This window comes from Radiomyces spectabilis, assembly GCF_025331425.1.
Source record: "Radiomyces spectabilis strain NRRL 2753 chromosome Unknown BYT42scaffold_2, whole genome shotgun sequence".
Taxonomy (NCBI): Eukaryota; Fungi; Mucoromycota; class Mucoromycetes; order Mucorales; family Radiomycetaceae; genus Radiomyces; species Radiomyces spectabilis.
Window position 1 is genome coordinate 156,092 of NW_026251927.1, and position 19,083 is coordinate 175,174.

At 43.7% G+C, this 19,083-nt stretch overlaps 11 protein-coding genes across 11 annotated transcripts; 8 read left to right on the forward strand and 3 right to left on the reverse strand.

The window, feature by feature from the left end:
- Window positions 1-202: 202 nt before the first annotated feature.
- Window positions 203-1,634, forward strand: BYT42DRAFT_554625 (uncharacterized protein). The gene is made up of 6 exons (XM_051566596.1): window positions 203-248; window positions 353-380; window positions 450-602; window positions 671-820; window positions 937-1,032; window positions 1,109-1,634. The coding sequence occupies exons 1-6, from the start codon at window positions 237-239 to the stop codon at window positions 1,135-1,137; spliced, it is 468 nt and encodes a 155-aa protein (XP_051426804.1). The 5' UTR covers window positions 203-236; the 3' UTR covers window positions 1,138-1,634.
- Window positions 1,635-1,681: 47 nt separating this feature from the next.
- On the reverse strand, window positions 1,682-2,185 carry BYT42DRAFT_610137 (50S ribosomal protein L30e-like protein; the record flags this gene model as incomplete). The annotated part of the gene is made up of 2 exons (XM_051571369.1): window positions 1,682-1,698; window positions 1,771-2,185. The coding sequence occupies 2 exons, from the start codon at window positions 2,183-2,185 to the stop codon at window positions 1,682-1,684; spliced, it is 432 nt and encodes a 143-aa protein (XP_051426805.1).
- Window positions 2,186-3,323: 1,138 nt separating this feature from the next.
- On the forward strand, window positions 3,324-4,461 carry BYT42DRAFT_554631 (anticodon-binding domain-containing protein). Its single transcript, XM_051566597.1, has 4 exons — window positions 3,324-3,608; window positions 3,720-4,017; window positions 4,087-4,216; window positions 4,275-4,461. Exons 1-4 carry the CDS (start codon window positions 3,425-3,427, stop codon window positions 4,314-4,316), a joined length of 654 nt encoding a protein of 217 aa, XP_051426806.1. The 5' UTR covers window positions 3,324-3,424; the 3' UTR covers window positions 4,317-4,461.
- Window positions 4,462-4,692: 231 nt separating this feature from the next.
- Window positions 4,693-7,744, forward strand: BYT42DRAFT_554632 (Centromere/kinetochore Zw10-domain-containing protein; the record flags this gene model as incomplete). Its single annotated transcript, XM_051566598.1, has 1 exon — window positions 4,693-7,744. A coding segment is annotated over one exon (2,948 nt), but the record flags the coding sequence as incomplete, so codon positions are not given.
- A 721-nt stretch (window positions 7,745-8,465) lies between these two features.
- BYT42DRAFT_554633 (uncharacterized protein) lies at window positions 8,466-10,131 on the reverse strand. Its single transcript, XM_051566599.1, has 2 exons — window positions 9,156-10,131; window positions 8,466-8,755 (listed from the first exon to the last, which is right to left on the reverse strand). The coding sequence occupies exons 1-2, from the start codon at window positions 9,920-9,922 to the stop codon at window positions 8,614-8,616; spliced, it is 909 nt and encodes a 302-aa protein (XP_051426808.1). The 5' UTR covers window positions 9,923-10,131; the 3' UTR covers window positions 8,466-8,613.
- A 50-nt stretch (window positions 10,132-10,181) lies between these two features.
- Window positions 10,182-10,677, forward strand: BYT42DRAFT_554635 (uncharacterized protein). The gene has a single exon (XM_051566600.1). It carries the CDS (start codon window positions 10,201-10,203, stop codon window positions 10,531-10,533), a length of 333 nt encoding a protein of 110 aa, XP_051426809.1. The 5' UTR covers window positions 10,182-10,200; the 3' UTR covers window positions 10,534-10,677.
- Window positions 10,678-11,040: 363 nt separating this feature from the next.
- BYT42DRAFT_479870 (uncharacterized protein) lies at window positions 11,041-11,343 on the forward strand (the record flags this gene model as incomplete). Its single annotated transcript, XM_051563674.1, has 1 exon — window positions 11,041-11,343. A coding segment is annotated over one exon (303 nt), but the record flags the coding sequence as incomplete, so codon positions are not given.
- Window positions 11,344-11,647: 304 nt separating this feature from the next.
- On the forward strand, window positions 11,648-12,248 carry BYT42DRAFT_542518 (uncharacterized protein; the record flags this gene model as incomplete). The annotated part of the gene is made up of 2 exons (XM_051565619.1): window positions 11,648-11,806; window positions 11,910-12,248. 2 exons carry the CDS (start codon window positions 11,648-11,650, stop codon window positions 12,246-12,248), a joined length of 498 nt encoding a protein of 165 aa, XP_051426811.1.
- Window positions 12,249-12,860: 612 nt separating this feature from the next.
- Window positions 12,861-15,985, forward strand: BYT42DRAFT_554641 (Up-regulated during septation-domain-containing protein). The gene is made up of 5 exons (XM_051566601.1): window positions 12,861-12,966; window positions 13,033-13,351; window positions 13,432-13,748; window positions 13,849-14,657; window positions 14,747-15,985. The coding sequence occupies exons 1-5, from the start codon at window positions 12,958-12,960 to the stop codon at window positions 15,783-15,785; spliced, it is 2,493 nt and encodes an 830-aa protein (XP_051426812.1). The 5' UTR covers window positions 12,861-12,957; the 3' UTR covers window positions 15,786-15,985.
- Window positions 15,986-16,169: 184 nt separating this feature from the next.
- Window positions 16,170-17,101, forward strand: BYT42DRAFT_554643 (mitochondrial ribosomal protein S25). Its single transcript, XM_051566602.1, has 2 exons — window positions 16,170-16,638; window positions 16,724-17,101. The coding sequence occupies exons 1-2, from the start codon at window positions 16,211-16,213 to the stop codon at window positions 16,953-16,955; spliced, it is 660 nt and encodes a 219-aa protein (XP_051426813.1). The 5' UTR covers window positions 16,170-16,210; the 3' UTR covers window positions 16,956-17,101.
- BYT42DRAFT_554645 (uncharacterized protein) lies at window positions 17,088-18,626 on the reverse strand. Its single transcript, XM_051566603.1, has 5 exons — window positions 18,327-18,626; window positions 18,199-18,253; window positions 18,005-18,132; window positions 17,863-17,941; window positions 17,088-17,784 (listed from the first exon to the last, which is right to left on the reverse strand). Exons 1-5 carry the CDS (start codon window positions 18,525-18,527, stop codon window positions 17,372-17,374), a joined length of 876 nt encoding a protein of 291 aa, XP_051426814.1. The 5' UTR covers window positions 18,528-18,626; the 3' UTR covers window positions 17,088-17,371.
- Window positions 18,627-19,083: the final 457 nt, after the last annotated feature.

A 19,083-nucleotide genomic window follows, 5' to 3' on the forward strand; every position in this document is an offset into this window, starting at 1 on the left:
TGTAAACTGCAAGTTGGCGGTAATAAAAAGTAATGGGTGCGAATGCATGGAGTTAGTGCAGCCAAGTGAAAGCGGAACAATCTATTGGGTGGATAGGTGGGTGCCACATATCATCAGCTTTGCTATTCCGTGACTCCGCCGTTTCAAATTCCGCGAGAATAAACAACATCCAGTTTCGGCTGGTCTCTTCTTCTTCCCACCCCGTTTTTTTTATTCTTCATCCACCGCCCTACACAATGAGCCCAAACGTAAGTGCCAAACTGTTCATTTTATGCACATCTGTTATTTTTCATGGTGATAATAATACTCCCTCTTTTTGTAAACGGGGTGTTTTTATTTTCGTCGTTCACAGAATCAACCTACTCAGGAACAGCTTGATGGTACTTGTTCATGGAATTGTCGTGTGGAAAAAAACGGGTGGTAGGCTTACATATTATTGTTTGGCTTAGAATGGAAGGAAGCTTTCTCTTTGTATGACAAGAAGGGTAACAGCACCGTGTCTTCCAACAACCTTGGTGATCTTTTGAGAGGATTGGGACAAAACCCTACCCAAGCGGAAGTTCGTGAACTTATCAAATCTGTCGGCGGTTCCGAAACCAAAGGTACAGTGTGACGTGCCCGTCATACCTGAAACGCAAAGCTCGCTGACCCATTTACTGGATCCTTGTAGAGGTGGATATCGACTTTGGTACCTTTTTAACCATCTTTACTCGACCCGACGGCAACAAAGCAGCAGGGTTGTCTCAGGAGTTTATTCAGGGATTCCAAGTTTTTGATAAGGAAGGTGATGGCTATATTTCCGCCGGAGAGTTGCGCTACGGTAAGTCATTCGTGCTGGTTTCCAAAACCACGCGTGGCAGATGGGATGTCTAAAAAAGTGTTACGCGTGTATATGATGATTGACCTTGGTTCGTTTTTTTTTTACCCGTCATGCAGTCTTGACCAATCTTGGCGAAAAATTGACGGATGAAGAAGTGGACGAGTTGTTGAAGGAAGTGGAAATCGGCAAAGATGGACGTATCAACTATGTCGGTAAGTTTCATCACATGACCACCCATCATTTTTTGCTTGATACAGAATGATTTCCGTCTCACACGTCTTCCAACAGATTTTGTTACTTTGATCCTGTCCAACTAAATCCGAGTTCACCGGATGGAGGGAAAAACCACCAAATCATCTCAATGAGAGAAAAAGAAATAAGTTTACTTAGTTTATACCATGGAATGAAAGCTCCATTTTTTGTTTTAGTGCTGAATATCATTATGATAAAGCGATCTGGGAACCCGATTTTGCGAAAACGAGAGGCACTTTATGGAGTGATCACAGTAACAATAACAACTTCCATGGCTTGATTGAACCATCAAGAAAAGGAGCACAGATAAAATGAAATGAGAAAAAACAAGTGGATGACGAGTCTCAATTTCATACGATCAGTATCAAGAGAACCGTAATCATTCAACAATAGATCGACAACTAGCGAACGTATCAGGAAGCTCCATGACAACGAATACAATCTTCGAGTCTTTTGGCACTGTGAGCCATGAACTCGCGACTCCCTTTTTCCAACGATCACGATCAAATAGGACACCAGTTCCGCAAGCATTGCACGTTACTGATTTTGATACAAGAGAGTTCACAGGCAAAACTGAGTAGCTTTTATTTTTTACAGAATAGGATTCTTTTAACGGGTCTTGAAGTCTGTCAAGGAAAAAATCGAGATTAGCCCATGAGCCCACTATTGTTTGTATAATTCATCATTTCTATACTTACAGTCCAAAAGAACGTTCATGGCCTCGGATTCCTCACCGAAATCGGTGACGGCGACACAAGAGCAACCAACGACCTTGCGGGCATTGCCGTCACGGTCAATCTTGCAAAGACCGGCCCATTCACCGAGCTTCTTGGCGTCAGAGACCTTGATCAAGTTAATGTTGTGTTCGGCGCAAAGAGCTTCGACCAACTTGACGTATTCGCCCTCAGTGCAGGATTCGCAGAGAACGGCCAAATGAGCCTGGCGTCTGTCCAAAGCCTTGACGGCTTCCTTCAAACCACGAGCAAGACCATCGTGAACCAAGGCACGACGCAAAACTTCCTGGAGAGCTTCTTCAACGGACATTTGTCCCTTGGTGGCCTCGGCAACAACCTCAACTTCCTGGGTGTCGATGATTTCTTCGTGGTCAGACATACTATACAATCACATGGAAACAAATGCAAATGAGTTTGATGAGTTTCCGATTTACGGTTCTATCCATCCGCCCCCATTTCATCGATCCATCCATGGATCCATCCGTCTATATATTCAATCTATGTAATCCTCGTTTCCATTTCCTCCCATCTCCCATCATGATTTTCACATTGGATGTATAAGCCTACCTTGCGTTGGATGCAAAAAAGAGAAGGTCCGTTCATTCTGCCAATCTGGTCCTTTGAGTGATTCCCCCGCGCTCGAAGAACGGGCCTGCCCCGCCGTTGATTTAACAGTCACACTCAGCCATTTCAATGCGGTTGGAAGGCATGCCTCGCTCATTGGATCATTAGCAGCTCATATAACCAGTCTAGAAAATAGCTGCAAGTATCCAATTATGGATAGTATCAATATTGTGTTCTGGTAAGCAATTCCAAGACTGAGTATAAGTATTAAATGCAGTGACATGATTCGTTTCCAAGCCAATCGAAAACATGCATCCATAATTAACTGTTCTTTCCTGTAGACAGCATGATGCCTCCAAGAGCCATCAATGCTCCAGAACCAGATATTTCATTGAATCACACAGCAAAGACATATAGCAATTTTCCTCTTTTTTTTTCGTTGATCAGTTGACAACCTGTTGTCCATGATACTCTCTCGGACAACAGGCGATACACAGGAACAATGATTCATCCAACCTTTATCTTAAAAAGATATCCTTGAGTCATTATCGTAATCGGGAGACTGCCACGAATGTTTTTTTTGGCAATGAACAATTTCGATATGTTGCTGTTCCTTTTTGCAGTTGCAATAGGAATTACTCAACGGGTGCACCCTGCGAATGGCAAAGGTTTCTCGTCATGTACGAGGGACCCTTCACTGCAGTTATTAAATGTTTGTAAATTAACGCGATAATATACCAAAGGAACAAAAAACTTCGAAAATGTATATCGACAAAATATGAAGGAAAGGCAAAGATCGCCTATTTTCCCAAAATGACCAAAAAGTGGGCATCACCGGGCCGAGCCGATGTTTAGGTCACGTGCAGGCACCACTTACCGGTACTTTGGTGAGAGGGACTGCTTTCGTGGGCTGCGAACGATGGGGAGCGGGGAAACGGTGGTGTCCAAGAACAGTTTCCAGTGGGAGGTGATATTTCTTTGGACTAGGCTACGGACTTTACGACAAGTGGAATTTAGTTTGAAAAGCGTACTAGAGCTGTATCTTGGGAACCAGATGGAAAGCAGTACACAGTCATCCCACCGAAAATCGCCTGTAAGACAAGGGTCGTCCCCTATACCACCGAAACGATCGTTAGAATGGCTCGTTGGACGTCGTGTCAAGATCAAGACCACCACCAACGAGGAAATTGACGGTTTAATTTACACATTTGACCGCATCACCAACTGCCTTGCTTTAGATATCCTTTTTATTTTCAATAATGGCTTGTCATGGTGGTGACAGTACTTATTGTCGTCCCTAGTTTATTGAGGTTCCCTTTGAAACATATATTACCTTAACCTATGCATACATTGTTCTACAGGTCCTCGTCACTCGCGCAAAGGTCTTTCGTTCCGCATTGTTAAAATTCCACAAATCAAAGAAATCCTTTCCGTCACATCGGATGAAAACTCCACGCCTTTGCAAGATCCCGCTATTGAAACCAATATTAACAAGCTGTCAAGCTATTTGCCCGTGAATGCCGTGAATCTCGACCGTCTACGTGGACGTGAATCCGACGCCATGAAAGGTCATTTACAACAAGCAGCGAAAATCGGGGTCGGTGTGACAAAGGAAGCTCAAGACATTTTTGATGCTCTTGCAAAAACGTAAGCGACAAATAGAAAGAAAAAGCCATCGATATATCCTCAAAAGGTAGGGCCTCTTCTTTCCTTTAGATTACCATGCCGCTGGTCCAATGACACGATCATTGTATTGGATGAAGTGCTTATTTCACCTCCGTATGAAGTGGAGAATTGTAAAGCAAATGCATCCGCTGCTGCATCACTGGCGAGAGTAAAGAAAGTGGTAAGTAACCCCGTGACTAATTAAATCGAGGTCAATTGTAATTAACGGCGTTGACTAGTTGGAGGGAGAACGACGACGTCTTGCGAGTGCGAAAAACTGAGATGGATAAGGGGACATTATTGTTTAGCTGATAATGTTGATCGTTGAAGTAAAATACATTATCAAAAGTTTTGCGTGCAACCTCGCTTTCACTATGCAGCAAGCGTATTTTTCTGTATACTGCATATACAAGAATATGATGCTCGTCCTTATGAGTTCGGCGCGAAATTAGGATTGGCTGGTTTTTGTGATGGATCAAGAAGAATAGCGTAGACGTCATGCGTTAAGTGGTCTTCTTTAATAATTTCCTGTTATAATATGCGCCTTTTTTCTTGTATTTTTATATTTTACTACATCCTATACGACGAATAGTCGATGGATTAAATTATCTCGACTGCTTGGGCACTTTGCACTGGCGCAGCGGAACGAAAAAAACGTCATGAGATACACACCAGCCAATCAAATTCGCAACTGCAGCGTTGTAGACAGAAATCCAGCCATCCTTTTTTCTGCCGATCGTCTGGACGTGATTCAGTTTTCGTTACTTATGGCGTCCGTTGGTTCTCTTGCGGCTTCATTCAAAGAGAAAATATTAAACGACAATGACTCTAATCCAGATATATCGCTGTTGAAGAGTCAATTGTGCGATGCCCCGTCTCTTTCCGCCGTGTTGGATACCCTCAATGAGTCTTTCGACGACCTCAGCAGGCAGTTGTTTCGCGAAATTCTAGAGAATTTCGACGTTTTCGAGTCATCGTACCAAAAAGACATGGAACTTCATGCTCGTATTGTGGATGCTGTAAAAGACGTCAATAGCATTCACGCCACAGTGAGTGATCCCGCTCAAGGCGTCAATACCACGGCGGCCAACGCACTGCAAGAGTATCAGTCCGTGCTGGATCAGTCGTCAGAAAATCAGCAAATCATCGATATGCTTCAAACATTAACCACGATTCTCCAAGATATCGATCGCGTCAAAGACCAACTTGGCAAGCACTCGTTGTTGGACGCCACGCTCCTCTTTCTGCGTATTCAAAGCACCGTCCACGATCTATGCGAATCTCAGCAACCGTGCGATTGGCGTCAGGTCGACGCCTTTCAATTTATTCAGCAAGAACTAGATCGGCTGAAAATGCAATTATTGCAAACACTAGAAGATGGCATGAATCAAGCCATCGTATTTCACATAAAAGACAACATCAACTCCATGGTCGTCTATCCGTCGGTTCAATTGGGGTCGACCGCCGATCCCGTTGTCCTCATCCAGATTTTCCAATGTTTCAGCGAACTACAACAACTATCCGTTCAGATGGCTCATCTCAAACGTTCCATATTTAAACATATCGTTTCGCCATTTTACGAGAATTTACGCCATGCCACCATCGAAACGCGTCCGTACAAAGGGAACACAGCGGAAGGAGGTCAACTTGAACTGACCATTGGTTCAGCCTCTTCGCCCGACGACATTGAACAAGGACCCAGCGTCATTGATCAATCGATCGATGTATTACACCAAACGGAATCCATGCTCCAATTCTTCTACACTTACATCTTCAACAACAGCTCCGAAACGCCGCAGCTGACCCATCTCTTTGGCAACCTTATATTACCGGAAATATTCGAAACCTACATCCAGAAATGTCTGGCGCCCTCGGTTCCCTCGTCCGCTCGCGACCTGGAAAAATTTGGCAAAATAGCTCAAGCTGTCACCCAATTTGAAGAAAAATGCGATCACGCGTTCCACCTCTATACAGCAGAGAGTGACGAGACCAGCAAGGCATCACTCACAGCCTATGTCGCTCACATTGATCGCCATTTTGCTGTCAAACGTCGACACAAGGTACTGCAACAAGGACGACAAGTCATGATGCGAAAATTGTACGACACGGAAAAAGCGCAAGAACGTCATAACGATCAGTGCCAAACGTATTGCATTACACAGACACCGCATTTGCTGTCCATGTTACTTGCCGACACCGTGACGGAAGCTGCGTCACTTCAATCGTCTCATCCAATTTCAGCAACCAAGCTCATTGAAGTCACCCAAGAACTGACGGACTTATACCGTGCCATCACACCGAGCTTTCATCGATCCTATTTCCTGTCCAATCCGGCCCATGCGCTTGTCTTCCGCAACGATTGTTTTTGGCTCGCCCATCAGATCGTGGAAAAGCTAGCTGTCCAAAAGGAAACGCGGCAATTTGAAGGATTGACGACCATGTTTGCGAACACAGCTCGTGCATTGCGAGATCTTGGCAACTCTTGGTACCAAGTGGCGATCACTCAACGTATGCAAGTGATTCACGCGTTTCTGGATAAATTGGAAGGATTTACAACAATTGGTGAGGGACGTCAACAAGAACAAACGTGTCATCAAGCGATCATGGGAGCTGTGGAGCAAGCGCAATCGTACGCTCATGCCACTCGATCGGTGCTTGATCCGTCACTTTTCTTGAATATGATGGGATTCATTGTCGATGGTATTCTTGAACGCATGATCAAGGAACTGGAGGATCTCACCGATATTGGCGCTCAAGAGTCGCATCTTATTGCAAGTTTGCTGAACAGCTTGGCTCAATTGGTCAACGGATTTGATCTTCCTGGAAGGGATGCTTCGGAGCCAACGGTTATAGGCCTGGTCCCGCATTGGAAAAAGTTTTGGCTATTAAAGGATATGCTGGAAATGAACTTGCGCGATATCATGGATCATTTCCGTCGAGGCGACTTGGAGCTCTTTGACAAACAGGAATTGGTGCGACTGATTTGCGCCTTGTTTGCAGATACACAGGTACGAGAGGCGAGTATCCAAGAAATCGAATCAGGCCACCCTGTACCTACCGCGCCATCTCTACAAATGTCCCCCGAACCGCGATCCTCCACTCTGTTTCCCCACACACCTGTCCAGCATCAACCGTCGCCCCCCATCACACACACGCCCTCTGGTACGCGATCCATGGTCAACTCGCCATCGACCACCAGTCTCAATAGCGATTATGCAAAACCGAAATCGATCTCCTTGGAGTACAATGTCGATGATACCGCGGAGATGGACAACGGTTGGGATGATGCAGATGAAGACATCTTTATCGACAATATCGAGCCCGCGCCAACAGGACCACCGGAGGTCAAGCCAATGGCCAAGGCTTCGGCGCCGGGATCAGCAACGGAAGCATCATCAAAAGCAGCACTGGATTCCACGTCGACATCATCCTCAAAATCTACTGCTACGCAGCTGGCCATGGGTGAAATGGATATTGATGAATCCGGATGGGATGACGAAGACATAGATACCTCGGCATGGGATAATATAGAAGACGAAGGCAACGGTTGGGATGAAGCGGAGGAAGATCTATTCCAAGATAATACCAAATCCAGCTCTACTTGAAATGGCGACGTTTCTTCGTATTATTTACTTTATTGTATAAGAGCTTTACGAATTGTTCATCACAGTTTTGCTTCCGATCCTGTTTGAATAAAAAAATTAATGATATGATATTTGATTTTGTCTCGTGTTACCTAGGATTTATGTTTCATGCACTGTCAACGAACAACGGACCACTGAATACCCGATGATATGATATGAATGTAAAAGAACCATACCAAAAGATGCTAACAATGCGAAGCGATGCATCACCGATAGGGTAATGAATGAAGCATAGGATTACATGTACCCCATGTATAGGCAAGGGCTATTTTGAGAAAACTAATGATTGCAATCTCTATAACGGCTGCTTGGATATGGCGTTTTGCGTCAATGTAAGCGTCCATAAGACCGTCATATGGAACAGTAGTTGCATTTATCAAAGTGACAACGTTCCTCAGTGATGACTTGCTGTGTGTGCTGCAACAAGTCATCCCGTCCACTCATATGAGGCTATTTGACGACGGTAATGGGATAGTGTTGTTCAGTGTTTTGAACGCATTGGCGCTGTTTTGCAGCACCATATGATTCTTACCAAAATAAAAATAGTGCAAAACAGAACAAAAACAATGCCAATGGAACAATGGCATCCTTTTTTTTTTTGAGAAAAAAACAAATATGGGCCGTATCGAGAACAATGAGGCGGAGAAAGATGGAGTGATTAGAGCGTGCAAATACTCTTGGTTGTGTCACAAGATCGGATCCATTCTGCAGGGACAAGTCCATAGGATCCAATGGTAAGCAATTGTTAAAACTTAAACCAGCACAGCTACGGAAAGAGTTGGTTTTCCTGGATATAATGATACAATGTTTTAATATTAAAAAAACAATCATGAACATATTTACGAAGCCAAAATAATACAGTAAACAAAAGGAAAAAGAAAAAAAGAACGATGCACAGATTGTGAAATGGAATCACATATGAAGAAGAAAGATGCTAACGTGAATGTATTTTCTCATGTCTTTTCATGTCATATTTTCGGGCAAAAGGTCGTTCACAATGACGACAGATATATTTCCTTGGTCGGTTAGGATCATGCGTCTGCATATGCTCCAGTAGATTATGTCGTCGCCGTGATCTGGGCAAACATCAATTTAGTTATGCTTCGGACAAAACTTAAATTCGCATACACATAAACAACCCAAGCAAAAAAAAGTTCTTTTCAACATCTTTTTTTTTTCCTGTTCTATACATCTTCCCGCTGGGGTCCTTGACCGTCTCCCCAACCGCGCTCCAAACACGCCCCCCCCCCCAAAAACCCCCAAAAAAAGAGAGATGAGATCTCCACACATACACATCAACACATAAATATGATATACACACACACACACACACACATACACACATACATACACACAAATACGTATATGCAGTAAGATGTAGTTGTGTAATATATATGTATATACAATGTGTGAATATCCCAGACGTACATCCACCTCCATTTGGGGATATAAAAAAAAAAAAACCAGAATCCGTACCTGTGAAAACATATTGGGCACACGTGTCGTTTTTCTCTGGTGGATCTGGACTTTTTTTCAGGCACCGTGTCGGACATGGGCGTGTATAGGTGTTGAAACAGACTAGGATCTGTATGCGGTGAAGTGGGTGGGACTGGAAATGGGAATGGCGACGAATAGGAGGAGGAGGAAGCGGAGGAGGTGGAGGAGGACGTGTTCCAGAGGATGGGACTGTTACTATCATAATCGGTTGCTACAGAGTCGGCCGATGATGGTGATACATAACTCAGGAGATCAGGAGTGTTTGCTTGATATGAATAAAACTTGTTTGTTTCTGGATTGGCAGTGTCTGGTTCCGCTGGCATGGTGAATGGATGGTTATTTTCCTGAAATAAATGATCTAGGACATCCGTGCAAGGATAATTCACAGGAACGTAATTGTAGTCTTGTGGCCCACTTGATGCTGTTGTATGGGTGGCCAGGCGGCAACACTCCAACCCTACCGGGGGAGATCTGTGACTACTCACAGGTGGCATTGTCGGGTACGGGGAAAAGAAACAGGGTTCCTCCACAGGCATGGTAGAAGTATGGAGCGGCGGAAACATGGCGTTTGTAGGTTGCGGGGAAGGCGCCGCATAACCATAAGTACAGGACATGGATCCGTATTGGCAAATTGATTTCACAGGAACCGGTGGCTGGGCGGGCCACCACAACGGTACTGATGCGTTATCTATGATGGAATTATCCATGGGATCAAAGCAACATGGTGGTGACGAAAATGTCGTCATGCTGTGTGTAGTAGAGAGAAAAGAAAAAAAAAATTGAAACGAGCAACAGGGAAAAAGATCCAAGAAAATATAGATGGAACGAATTTATAGGTGAAAGAAAATAAAATAAAGATTAATGGTTTGGGTAAAGTGGTGTGTGCTTGGGGTATTTATATCACCGCAGCATGAAAAAAACAAAAAGTATTTCTAAGCAACCAAGTCTGGAGAAGAACAACCCTCTTGCTATATTTAACTTTTTTAGACTTCTCTTGAGCTCTAAAAAAGCTTTTTTTTTCTTCATGATCAGGCGCAAGGGCATATGGATGCATAATGCTTGGTTTGCTTCGAATGGTTTTCTTTTTTTTTTATTTTATTTTTCTTTTTGTCATGCAGCTTTATTTTACGGGGAATCGTTTAATACCAAAAGTAGCACAATCACAAGTGGGTTCCACAGGGGCGTTTTCTATAATGCATGGGCATTCAAAAAAATAAGAAGTGAGAACGGTATATTACAGAAGCAAAGCAACAAGCAAGTAAGCATAAGTCGAACCATTTTCCTTTTCACGTCCATGTCTGGTCGGAAAAAAGCGCTTTTCAATGAGTTTGGCCTGTGTTCTGTTTGTATATGTTAACTTGCAAGGACGATCGGGATTTGAGCCATGTTTACAGTATGTTGGTAAAAAAATAAAAAGAGTCATCAACAAAGACCAAGATTCATTGCAACACAACATGCCGCCACAGGCAACCTGTCCCTGTCAGAAGTTCCACCCTAGACGTAAAATGGTGAACTCGTTGCATTTGGCTTTGTTTTCTATTTTAACCATTCACCCTTTTTTTTCCAGGCCACCTTTTTGCATTTTGGCAGTGACTGCCGTCGTCAAGAAACCAAGCACAGACGTCTCAAATAAAAAATTAATGGAGCATTTTTATTTATCAAACCACAGCGTTATTCGTTCTGGCCTATTGATCAAAAAATGAAACTGTGGAGATTGTTGGGCGGTGGCAGAGACATCCTTCCACACACAGCTTCACTGCCTTGGAAACCTAGCGTTGTTGGTCTGAAACAGCGGTCGCTTCCCCTTGCCTATTTGTTAGCACGAGACTTCCATTCTAGCATTCCTTCGTATGCATTTCGTCCTGTTGCGTTTTACACCATTGCTCCTATCGAGAAGGAGACGATTAGATCCCTACGTGATACGATTGAAAACCGTTTGAAAACTCTGGGCATTGTAGGCCGCATCTACCTAGCGCCCAAAGACGGCATTGGTGGCATCAACTGCCAAATGGCGGTCCCGGTCGATCAACTGGAAGCGGTGAAATCGTTCTTTTCCTCGCTCGAAGTGTTTCAACAAAAGGACAAATCTATTCAATACACCGAAGGACTTCAAGATACGGAGACGGCGAGCTTCCGAAATTTGCGAGTGGTTATCAAAAGAAACGTGAGTTGAAATCTGGTCCATGCATATCTTATCCTAACCTTAATTGTAGCTCGTGGCCACCCAAAAGGCGATCCAAACAGAGGATCTCAAGCTCCAGCCTGAATATTTAGATCCCGCCACCTGGCACAAGGAACTGACGGAAAAAGGTTCCAATGCATTTTTACTCGATATGAGAAATCACTATGAATAGTAAGTGGAGCGTTGAAAAATAGAAACAACCTGCAGCCATAAAAAAAAACTGGGAAACGCTTACACGACGCTCTTCATAAAAATAAGCGATATTGGTCACTTTGAACATGCGAAAAAAATGGATGTGGATACGTTTCGAGAAGGCATGGATGTCATGGAAGATCTGATAGGCTCACGATCGAAGGAACAGGATATCTACATGTACTGTACGGGCGGCATTAGGTGTTCTGTTGCTGGCTCTTATTTGCGAAACAAGGGATACCAACGTGTAAAAATGGTAAGTAAGCATTGGTTGGCATGGTGCAGCGACTGTTGGCTTGAAAAAACAAAAAAAAAATTGGCAGCTGATGGAAGTGTCTGTTGTTGGTCGATAAATATAGCTCAAGGGTGGTGTCACTGCGTACGGTCATTACGTTCAATTGCAAAATAAGCCATCTTTATTTCGAGGCAAAAACTTTACATTTGATGGTCGACGCGGCGAACGAGTGACGGATGATGTATTATCGTTTTGCCACCAATGTGGTGCACCCTGCGATTCTATGACCAACTGCATAAATACTCGCTGCCACCTTTTGTTTATCCTCTGTGAACAATGTCGGGCCAAAACAAGAACTTGCAGCCAGATGTGCCAGGATACGGTAGACGGCAAAGTCCAGTGGACGGCCGAATACGATTACCACCGCCAAATTCGCCCCCCTCCTTTGAAACAGGCCGTCTAGTGCTCATTAAACTCCATCCTACCCATTTTTTTTTCTGCTGCTCTTTCACCTTTTTTCAAAACGAATCAGGAGAGATGTGCAAAAGAAAAAAATATTTCATTGATTTTCCATTCACTTAATGCAATTACAATTCGATACACAGCATCCCTATCAACACTCTTGGAAAAAATACATTTTATAGCTCATCATCATAATAAAAACGTAAAAGTAGAAGAACCAAAAAAACCAAAAAAAACAGGCCTGCATACAAGAAAAATTATTGTATTTCTGTACCTTTGAGAAACAGAGGGAAAGTTTTTCGATGGAAGAAGGGATGCCTAAAAATGGGTTATATTTTACTACAGTAACAAAGACAATAACAAAAAGCAAAACAAAAGCACGAGCAGAAAAAAAAATCCGATTTGGTCATCCTCCTTCCCAAATAAAAAAAAAAAAAGGGTCAATGTGTGGCATCCCTTGTGTTTCGGCGATCTACGTGGATGATGCAACGTCGAGGAGGTCGATTGACTGGCAGCATATTAATTGTTGTGCAGTGATATCCAGGCATCTGCACTAGCTGGACGACACGGTCGTACCAAGTCTAATTTGCCACACCGATGCAATTACCGTCTCACTTATATTTTGTATTCTCTTTTTTGCATTTTGTATTCTCTTTTTATTTTTTCCCAATAACGAGCTACAAACCATATCGACTTTTTCATTGTCGTCCATGAATATGGTAAGCGTAGACTGCCTATCTAACCAAATACCTCAAGAACAACTGACTCATTGATCACCACCCAAGATTCCGCTGGCTCGGCAATCCTCTGATGACGATAGACCGGCAGGTCTCAAACTGGCCAGAAATCAAGGCAACATGGCGCAGGGATCTTTGTTTGCCAGAGACATGTTTGGACGACGACCTTCCGCTGCGACCACCAGCACACCTACTGATCAAAAACCTAAAATGTCCTTTGACAGCGATACCTCAGGCTCCAGAAACCTGTTTCAGGCACGAACATCCATCGACAGCCATTCTCCTTCTGTACCGGCGCGATCGCCATTCCGTATTAGAGATTCACAAGCGTCATTATCCAGAAAAAAATCAACAACTGACTCCATAGGTATTTATCGCGTGTGGGTCAGCAAAAGGGAGAAAAAGCCGACATAGGACAGTATCGCTCACTCCTTGTATGTCACGTAGCATCACACACGAGTCATCATAAGCTATCCAACGCTGGACCGTTAGATAGTGCCTATCATTCCCACAGTACAAAGCACGCTCCGTCGATCCATACAGATACAATTCAAAAGAACGAGACTGACGACCTGACGGCTGAATTAGTCCATTTATGGAAGGTGAATCCTCCACCGACGCTTGACGCTGGAGTTTCGACCAAGTTACCCACCGTGACGGAATCGACTGACGATCTCTTGATACAACTACTGGTGTCGCAGGCGATGCTGGATGCCCATACGTTTGACATTCTGTCATTCGATGAAGTGGAAAAAATAAAAAAGGTACAAACACAGAACAATCGCACGGACGGGTATTCAATAGGCGGTGTCATTCCATTTCTTTTAATTCTCATGACGGCATTGGTCTTTCTGTTTTTTTTAGCAATACCATGCGGTCCAGGAGCGACTCTCTGTGTTGCGACCACGGATTGCTCTGGAAACAAGGATCAAGGACATCTCAAAGTCCTTGTTGCATCTCAACGTGTCGAGTCGCGACTCGATTATCGCTTTGGAAGATCAGGCTCAGGCGGCTGAGAAAAAGAGACATGGATTGACGGCTGAGTTTGAGAAATTGACGGATCAAGCCTACCACTTGCAATGCAAGCTTTTAAGACATACGGCTGGGGCTCTAAACCGAGGGTTAAAACGGATAGAAGAGAGAATGGCGATGATGAAACCCACCGACGATGCCTCCCAAGTAAATATTGATCTGGAACGACAAGTGACGGAAATCCAAGACCTTGTAGCGTCCAAGAATAATCAATTGCAAAAGCTGCAAGACCAAATGGATGTCGACCACCGTCGTGGTCATGCAGGTTCCCACACAGACATGAATGAGTGGTTCAGTAAGCTGGATACCATACTTCATCAGCACCAAACAGAAACCGACGCAAACCGACCGTCTTCGACCAACCAGAATGAAAAAGATCGTTCTGCGACACTTGTGGATAGCATTGATCATCAATTCCAGACATATAAATCCAAGATTGCGGAACTGGAACGCCAAGTCGTCACGTTGCAGGAACGTTATCAAGTCGAATCCGCCTCTGACAAGAGGTTGGAAATCCAGTTACGTGCCATGGAAGAGAAGAAGAACGCCGTCGAACTTCGGTATCAGGCATTGCTCGATAAATCCCAACGAAGATCCTTGGATGAATCCGACATTGTCGGTCTCGGAATCGGTCGATCCGCGTAAGTTGTTGACTCGCCCTATTCCGTGGGTTCATTCAGACTTTTTAACTTTTACTTTAATTTTTTTTTATTTTCCTCCTATTCCACAGCCGTGACAGCCATCACGTCGATCAAACGGTTGAACGTCTGGAGAAAAAGGTGGCCAATGCAGAACAGGAGTTGAAATCGCGTGAAAAGGAATTTGAGGCGCAAAAAGAGGAATTGTTCAACTTGAAATCGCGACTCACGGATTTGGAAGTACGTAACAGCAAGTTGGAATCACAAGCGTCCATTTCTGCCAGTCGCGAAAAAGCATTGCAAATGGAACTGAAACAATACAAGGATGAAGTGTTCACGCTTCGCACTGAAAAGGAACGAGGGGAACGCCAGTTCAAGCGTGAGTCGGTCCTCCAAATGCTGGACGGTCATGACAGTGTCAAGATTCAATATGAGCAGCAAATGGAAGAACAGGCTCAAGAATACGAAGCACAACTAAAGGAACAACAAGCCTTGCTGGAAAAGACGATGCGTCGATGCGAGCAGCTGGAAGTGGAACATGAGAAATCGACCATGATATGCAAGGATCTTGAGGATCTGGTCAAGGATAAATCTCGTATGTTGGATCGACGCGACGTGCATATCACCAAGCTCGAAAGTGAATTACAAGAGTTGCGACATCGGCCGCACAAGCCCGATCAGGCGTTGGTCCAATTGCAAGCGGCATTTACGGCGCGTGAGGAAGACTGGATCGCTCAAAATGCAAAAATGGAAGCCAACTTTGAAGGCATTCTCAAAGAATTTGATCGCTTGACAGGGACCGCCATGACATTTGAGACGAGTCGCATGAAATACGAACGACGCATTGAACAGTTGATGCAGGAGAAGCAGCAGATGGATAAGGAGCTAATTGAAGCTCGCATTAACAAGCTGGGCTATGTTACAACCGATACACCGACCACCGCTTCCCTTCGTAAAGAGTTCCGTGCCCTGATGAACGATATCAAGCTGGAGCATCAACGCTCGTTGGAGAAGGAATACGAAGAACAGCGACGACTAGAAAAACTACTCAAAGATATTCAGCACGACAAAGAAGTCTCCAATTACCAGCGCATGAACAAAGGAGTTCAAACCAACTTTATTGTAGTATAATGCATCATATATTCCATTATCGCCTTTTATCATATAAGTTACCAACCCGCTCGTTTAAAATTTTTTATATTCCTTTATTATACTCCAAAAATCAGCAGCAATAATAAATAGTCAAATATTAAGTCTTTAATATTTTCCATTTATAACCTCCGTAAAAGATGCTTCTTGCTTCAAGACACAAGTTAGCTGATAAAAACAAGGCCATCCATGAATCCACTGTTTCGTGATCTGTGCCGTCCTGCATGCAGCAGACCCGGTATGGCAGCTCGGTATAGTACGGTCACAAGTGCGATCCGAAATGAGACTGTCATTTACCCGGTAGCGGTGTTGGCCCAGCTCCCCCTTTTTCCAAGGGCGGATTTTTTTTTATTATTTTTCTGGACTCCCCAAACAAAAAAATCTAAAGGGAAATACACTAAGGCATCATGGCGATGAAACCTGCACCGAACAAGTTGGCTCGACATGTGTCCAACCTTTTGAAGGGAGGATTGCTGAAAGAAGCTCCGGTCTGGTTGCCGGTCATGCAAACCATTCCTCCTGGACCTTCTATTATTCGTTCGCAGAGCCCCAAAGTCGATGTGTTCACGTCGACCGCTTCTTCTTCCACCGACCATGCCGCCCACGAATCCTTCCGTTCCACTCGTCACAAGCAAAAACATTTGCGTTCTCGTCCTCCGAAACCTCAAGCCATCGTGTATCCCGAAGATAGATTGAGACGTCAGTTCTTTAAAGACCATCCCTACGAACTGGCACGACCCAAAGTCTTGGTCGAAAACGAATCAGGCATCAACCGAACTGATTTCAGTCAATTAATGTTGCCCGGCATGCATCCCTCCGAAGTGGATGGTGAAGCGTAAGATCCATTCGACAGTGTTTTTTTCATTTGACTTGCAGAAACACTAATGAATATGAATCGTTTTTGTTTTTTGTTTTTTTAGTGTGATCAAGTACCAACTTCACCTCATGACACACGAACAGATGCCCGAGAGAAAAGCGTATGCGCAAGCATGCAGTGAATTCTACGACATTCGTGCTCAACAGGAAGAGGAAGAAAGACAGTTACGAGAAAAGATGAGCACCGCACTCCGAAGCTTGAACAACAGAAAATGGTCCAAGCATGCTTTGTTTGTCGAAGAACAGGCTTTAAGGAACGGTCAACAGTTGATCTAAAGAAAAAACAACCATAGAGAAAGCGAAAATAAATCAACCTCATTGATATGTATAGTCTGTCGATTGATCTTGTATGTGGGCATGAAAAAAAAAAGTAAAAAATAGACACTCGATGTCAACATCATATAAAAATAAGAGTTTAAGCGATTTTTGTATATTTGCATTTTGCAGCTGTTCCAATTGGAGAAAAAAAAAAAAGAGAAAATACGCAAGCTAGCTGGTGACAGGATCCTTACCCGCTTCTTACCATGCAATACAGTAATGTAAAGGCAACAGGATATTTTTTTTTCTTATTGTGTGCTAGCAGTTCCGTGCTGTAACGTTGTTGTTTTTGATGGTAAATAAAAGATAAAAGATGAAAAAGCGAAAGTGGAAGGGAAAAAAAGAAGAAAGGAAATCATAAAAAATCATTCCATTTAGTAACGATCTCTGCGACCTCCTCTGTCTCTAGAGCGATCTCGACCACGACCACCGTATCTGTCTCGCTCTCTATCTCTATTATAACTACGGGGACTCCTGCTCCTGGAAATCCGCGAGCGTTTGCGATCGTCGCGATCTCGTCGATCATATCCGTAGCCGCCACCACCGCCGTAACCGCCGTAACCACGACTTGAAGAACGGCCACCGTAGCCACGATCACGGTCACTGTATGATGAGTGTCGTTCACGGCTTCTCTGTCTGCCACTGTCATTTGATCGGCCATCGCGTGTACCACCTAATCCACCGCCTAATCGACGAGGTCTCCAGCCTTTGACGGTTCGTCCACGCTCAACATCCACAAGGACACGACGACCAAAAATTTTTAAACCATCCGCGTCCTTGTATGCAGCTGTAAACATGGAGCAAAACGATACACATGCATTAGTTTTAACAGACTCTTTTTTTCCCCTAAAGTCACCAAGCGCACCTCGCATATCTTTTTCTCTTTCGTATTCAATGAATGCATATCCTCGAGATTTGCCTTCGGGCGTTCGTACAAGCCGTAACTGTAGAAAGATTGGGAGTAAGAACACCGGCTGTCATCATGGTTCAAGGCATTTTGTACTTACATTTTTAATAGGACCGTATAATTCAAACTCTTCTTTGAGTTCCTTGTCTGTCAAATCGTAACTGAGATGAGCTACAAAAAGAGTGTTGAAAGGATTGCCTTCGGCTTTTTCGTTTTGCTCAGGATTGTCTACAGATCACCAGTCAATAATCACGTCGTTTTTGCAAGATCATTTGCGGGCTATAATAAACTCACATTCGCTGATGGCTTTGGCAAGATCTTCTTCCGCTTTCTTTCTCTTGGCTGCAATCTAGAAAAGAAAAAAAAAATTAATATTCAATATTACCAAATTTTATCCAAGTGGTAGTGGTCGAATACTTTACTCTTTCTCTACGTTTCTCTTCAATGGTTTTCCATGGGACATAATCGGGATCGTAATTCTTCAACATGGGCACAAGACTGGCAACGCCTGTGACCACGGCGCCTACACGCTTTTCTGGATTCTTATCAAGCGGCGGCGCATATGGTAAAGGCGGTCGAGGAGCAAAGAGTTTTAACAAATTAGGAGGTAACTTGTCCGTCATTGAAACCGTCTTCTTTTTTTTCGCTTTGGTCAAGAACAGAACAAAAGGCACCACCAGAAAAAAAAGCAGCCAAAAGCCAAGCAACCCAAATGAATTGATGACGTCACAACACACTCTTTATCGAACGGGGTTTTCGAGAGCGAGATTCCCGTATTCAAGTTTGATAAATCGATGTAAAACATCGTTATGTATGCTTGGATCTAATGCTTTATCTTACGAAGAAGCATTCATAGCTCCAAGAAATACACAGCATTGGCTTTTCAGAAAGCTGCCATGTTTTTCTAAATAGGAAATTTGCTTTACCAAGGAATAATAGTCATAAATGATGATCAGATCTCGTTTGCATACTTTTTTCTTCTTGGAAATGACCCTATTTGATGGAGCTGTGACAGAGTGAGTACTGAACATACAACAGTATCTACAATACCCTTAAACAATCTCAAGAGAAATGTCAGGTCGCTATTCTTCTATGTGAGCCCCATACAATCACAAATACTACAGCGTTTCAATACTGATTTGTAAGAACCCTCATCAGAGCGGTTTGTTAATAATCTGC

Excerpts from the sequence above, each read along its gene's own strand:
- BYT42DRAFT_554625 (XM_051566596.1), top strand. Across the intron at positions 381-449 it reads TACTCAGGAACAGCTTGATG|AATGGAAGGAAGCTTTCTCT; the intron begins GTACTTGTTCAT and ends TGTTTGGCTTAG. Across the intron at positions 1,033-1,108 it reads TGGACGTATCAACTATGTCG|ATTTTGTTACTTTGATCCTG; the intron begins GTAAGTTTCATC and ends GTCTTCCAACAG.
- BYT42DRAFT_554641 (XM_051566601.1), top strand. Across the intron at positions 13,352-13,431 it reads ATCAACAACTGACTCCATAG|CATCACACACGAGTCATCAT; the intron begins GTATTTATCGCG and ends TATGTCACGTAG. Across the intron at positions 14,658-14,746 it reads CTCGGAATCGGTCGATCCGC|CCGTGACAGCCATCACGTCG; the intron begins GTAAGTTGTTGA and ends CCTATTCCACAG.
- BYT42DRAFT_554631 (XM_051566597.1), top strand. The coding sequence starts at position 3,425 with ATGGAAAGCAGTACACAGTCATCCCACCGAAAATCGCCTGTAAGACAA. Across the intron at positions 3,609-3,719 it reads CACCAACTGCCTTGCTTTAG|ATTGTTCTACAGGTCCTCGT; the intron begins ATATCCTTTTTA and ends ACCTATGCATAC. Across the intron at positions 4,217-4,274 it reads TGGCGAGAGTAAAGAAAGTG|TTGGAGGGAGAACGACGACG; the intron begins GTAAGTAACCCC and ends GGCGTTGACTAG.
- BYT42DRAFT_554645 (XM_051566603.1), bottom strand. The coding sequence starts at position 18,527 with ATGACGGACAAGTTACCTCCTAATTTGTTAAAACTCTTTGCTCCTCGA. Across the intron at positions 18,254-18,326 it reads AAGAGAAACGTAGAGAAAGA|ATTGCAGCCAAGAGAAAGAA; the intron begins GTAAAGTATTCG and ends TTTCTTTTCTAG. Across the intron at positions 17,942-18,004 it reads TATACGGTCCTATTAAAAAT|TTACGGCTTGTACGAACGCC; the intron begins GTAAGTACAAAA and ends ATCTTTCTACAG.
- BYT42DRAFT_554635 (XM_051566600.1), top strand. The coding sequence starts at position 10,201 with ATGATCAGGCGCAAGGGCATATGGATGCATAATGCTTGGTTTGCTTCG.
- BYT42DRAFT_554643 (XM_051566602.1), top strand. The coding sequence starts at position 16,211 with ATGGCGATGAAACCTGCACCGAACAAGTTGGCTCGACATGTGTCCAAC. Across the intron at positions 16,639-16,723 it reads TCCGAAGTGGATGGTGAAGC|TGTGATCAAGTACCAACTTC; the intron begins GTAAGATCCATT and ends TTGTTTTTTTAG.
- BYT42DRAFT_554633 (XM_051566599.1), bottom strand. The coding sequence starts at position 9,922 with ATGACGACATTTTCGTCACCACCATGTTGCTTTGATCCCATGGATAAT. Across the intron at positions 8,756-9,155 it reads TGCCCAATATGTTTTCACAG|ATCACGGCGACGACATAATC; the intron begins GTACGGATTCTG and ends ATGTTTGCCCAG.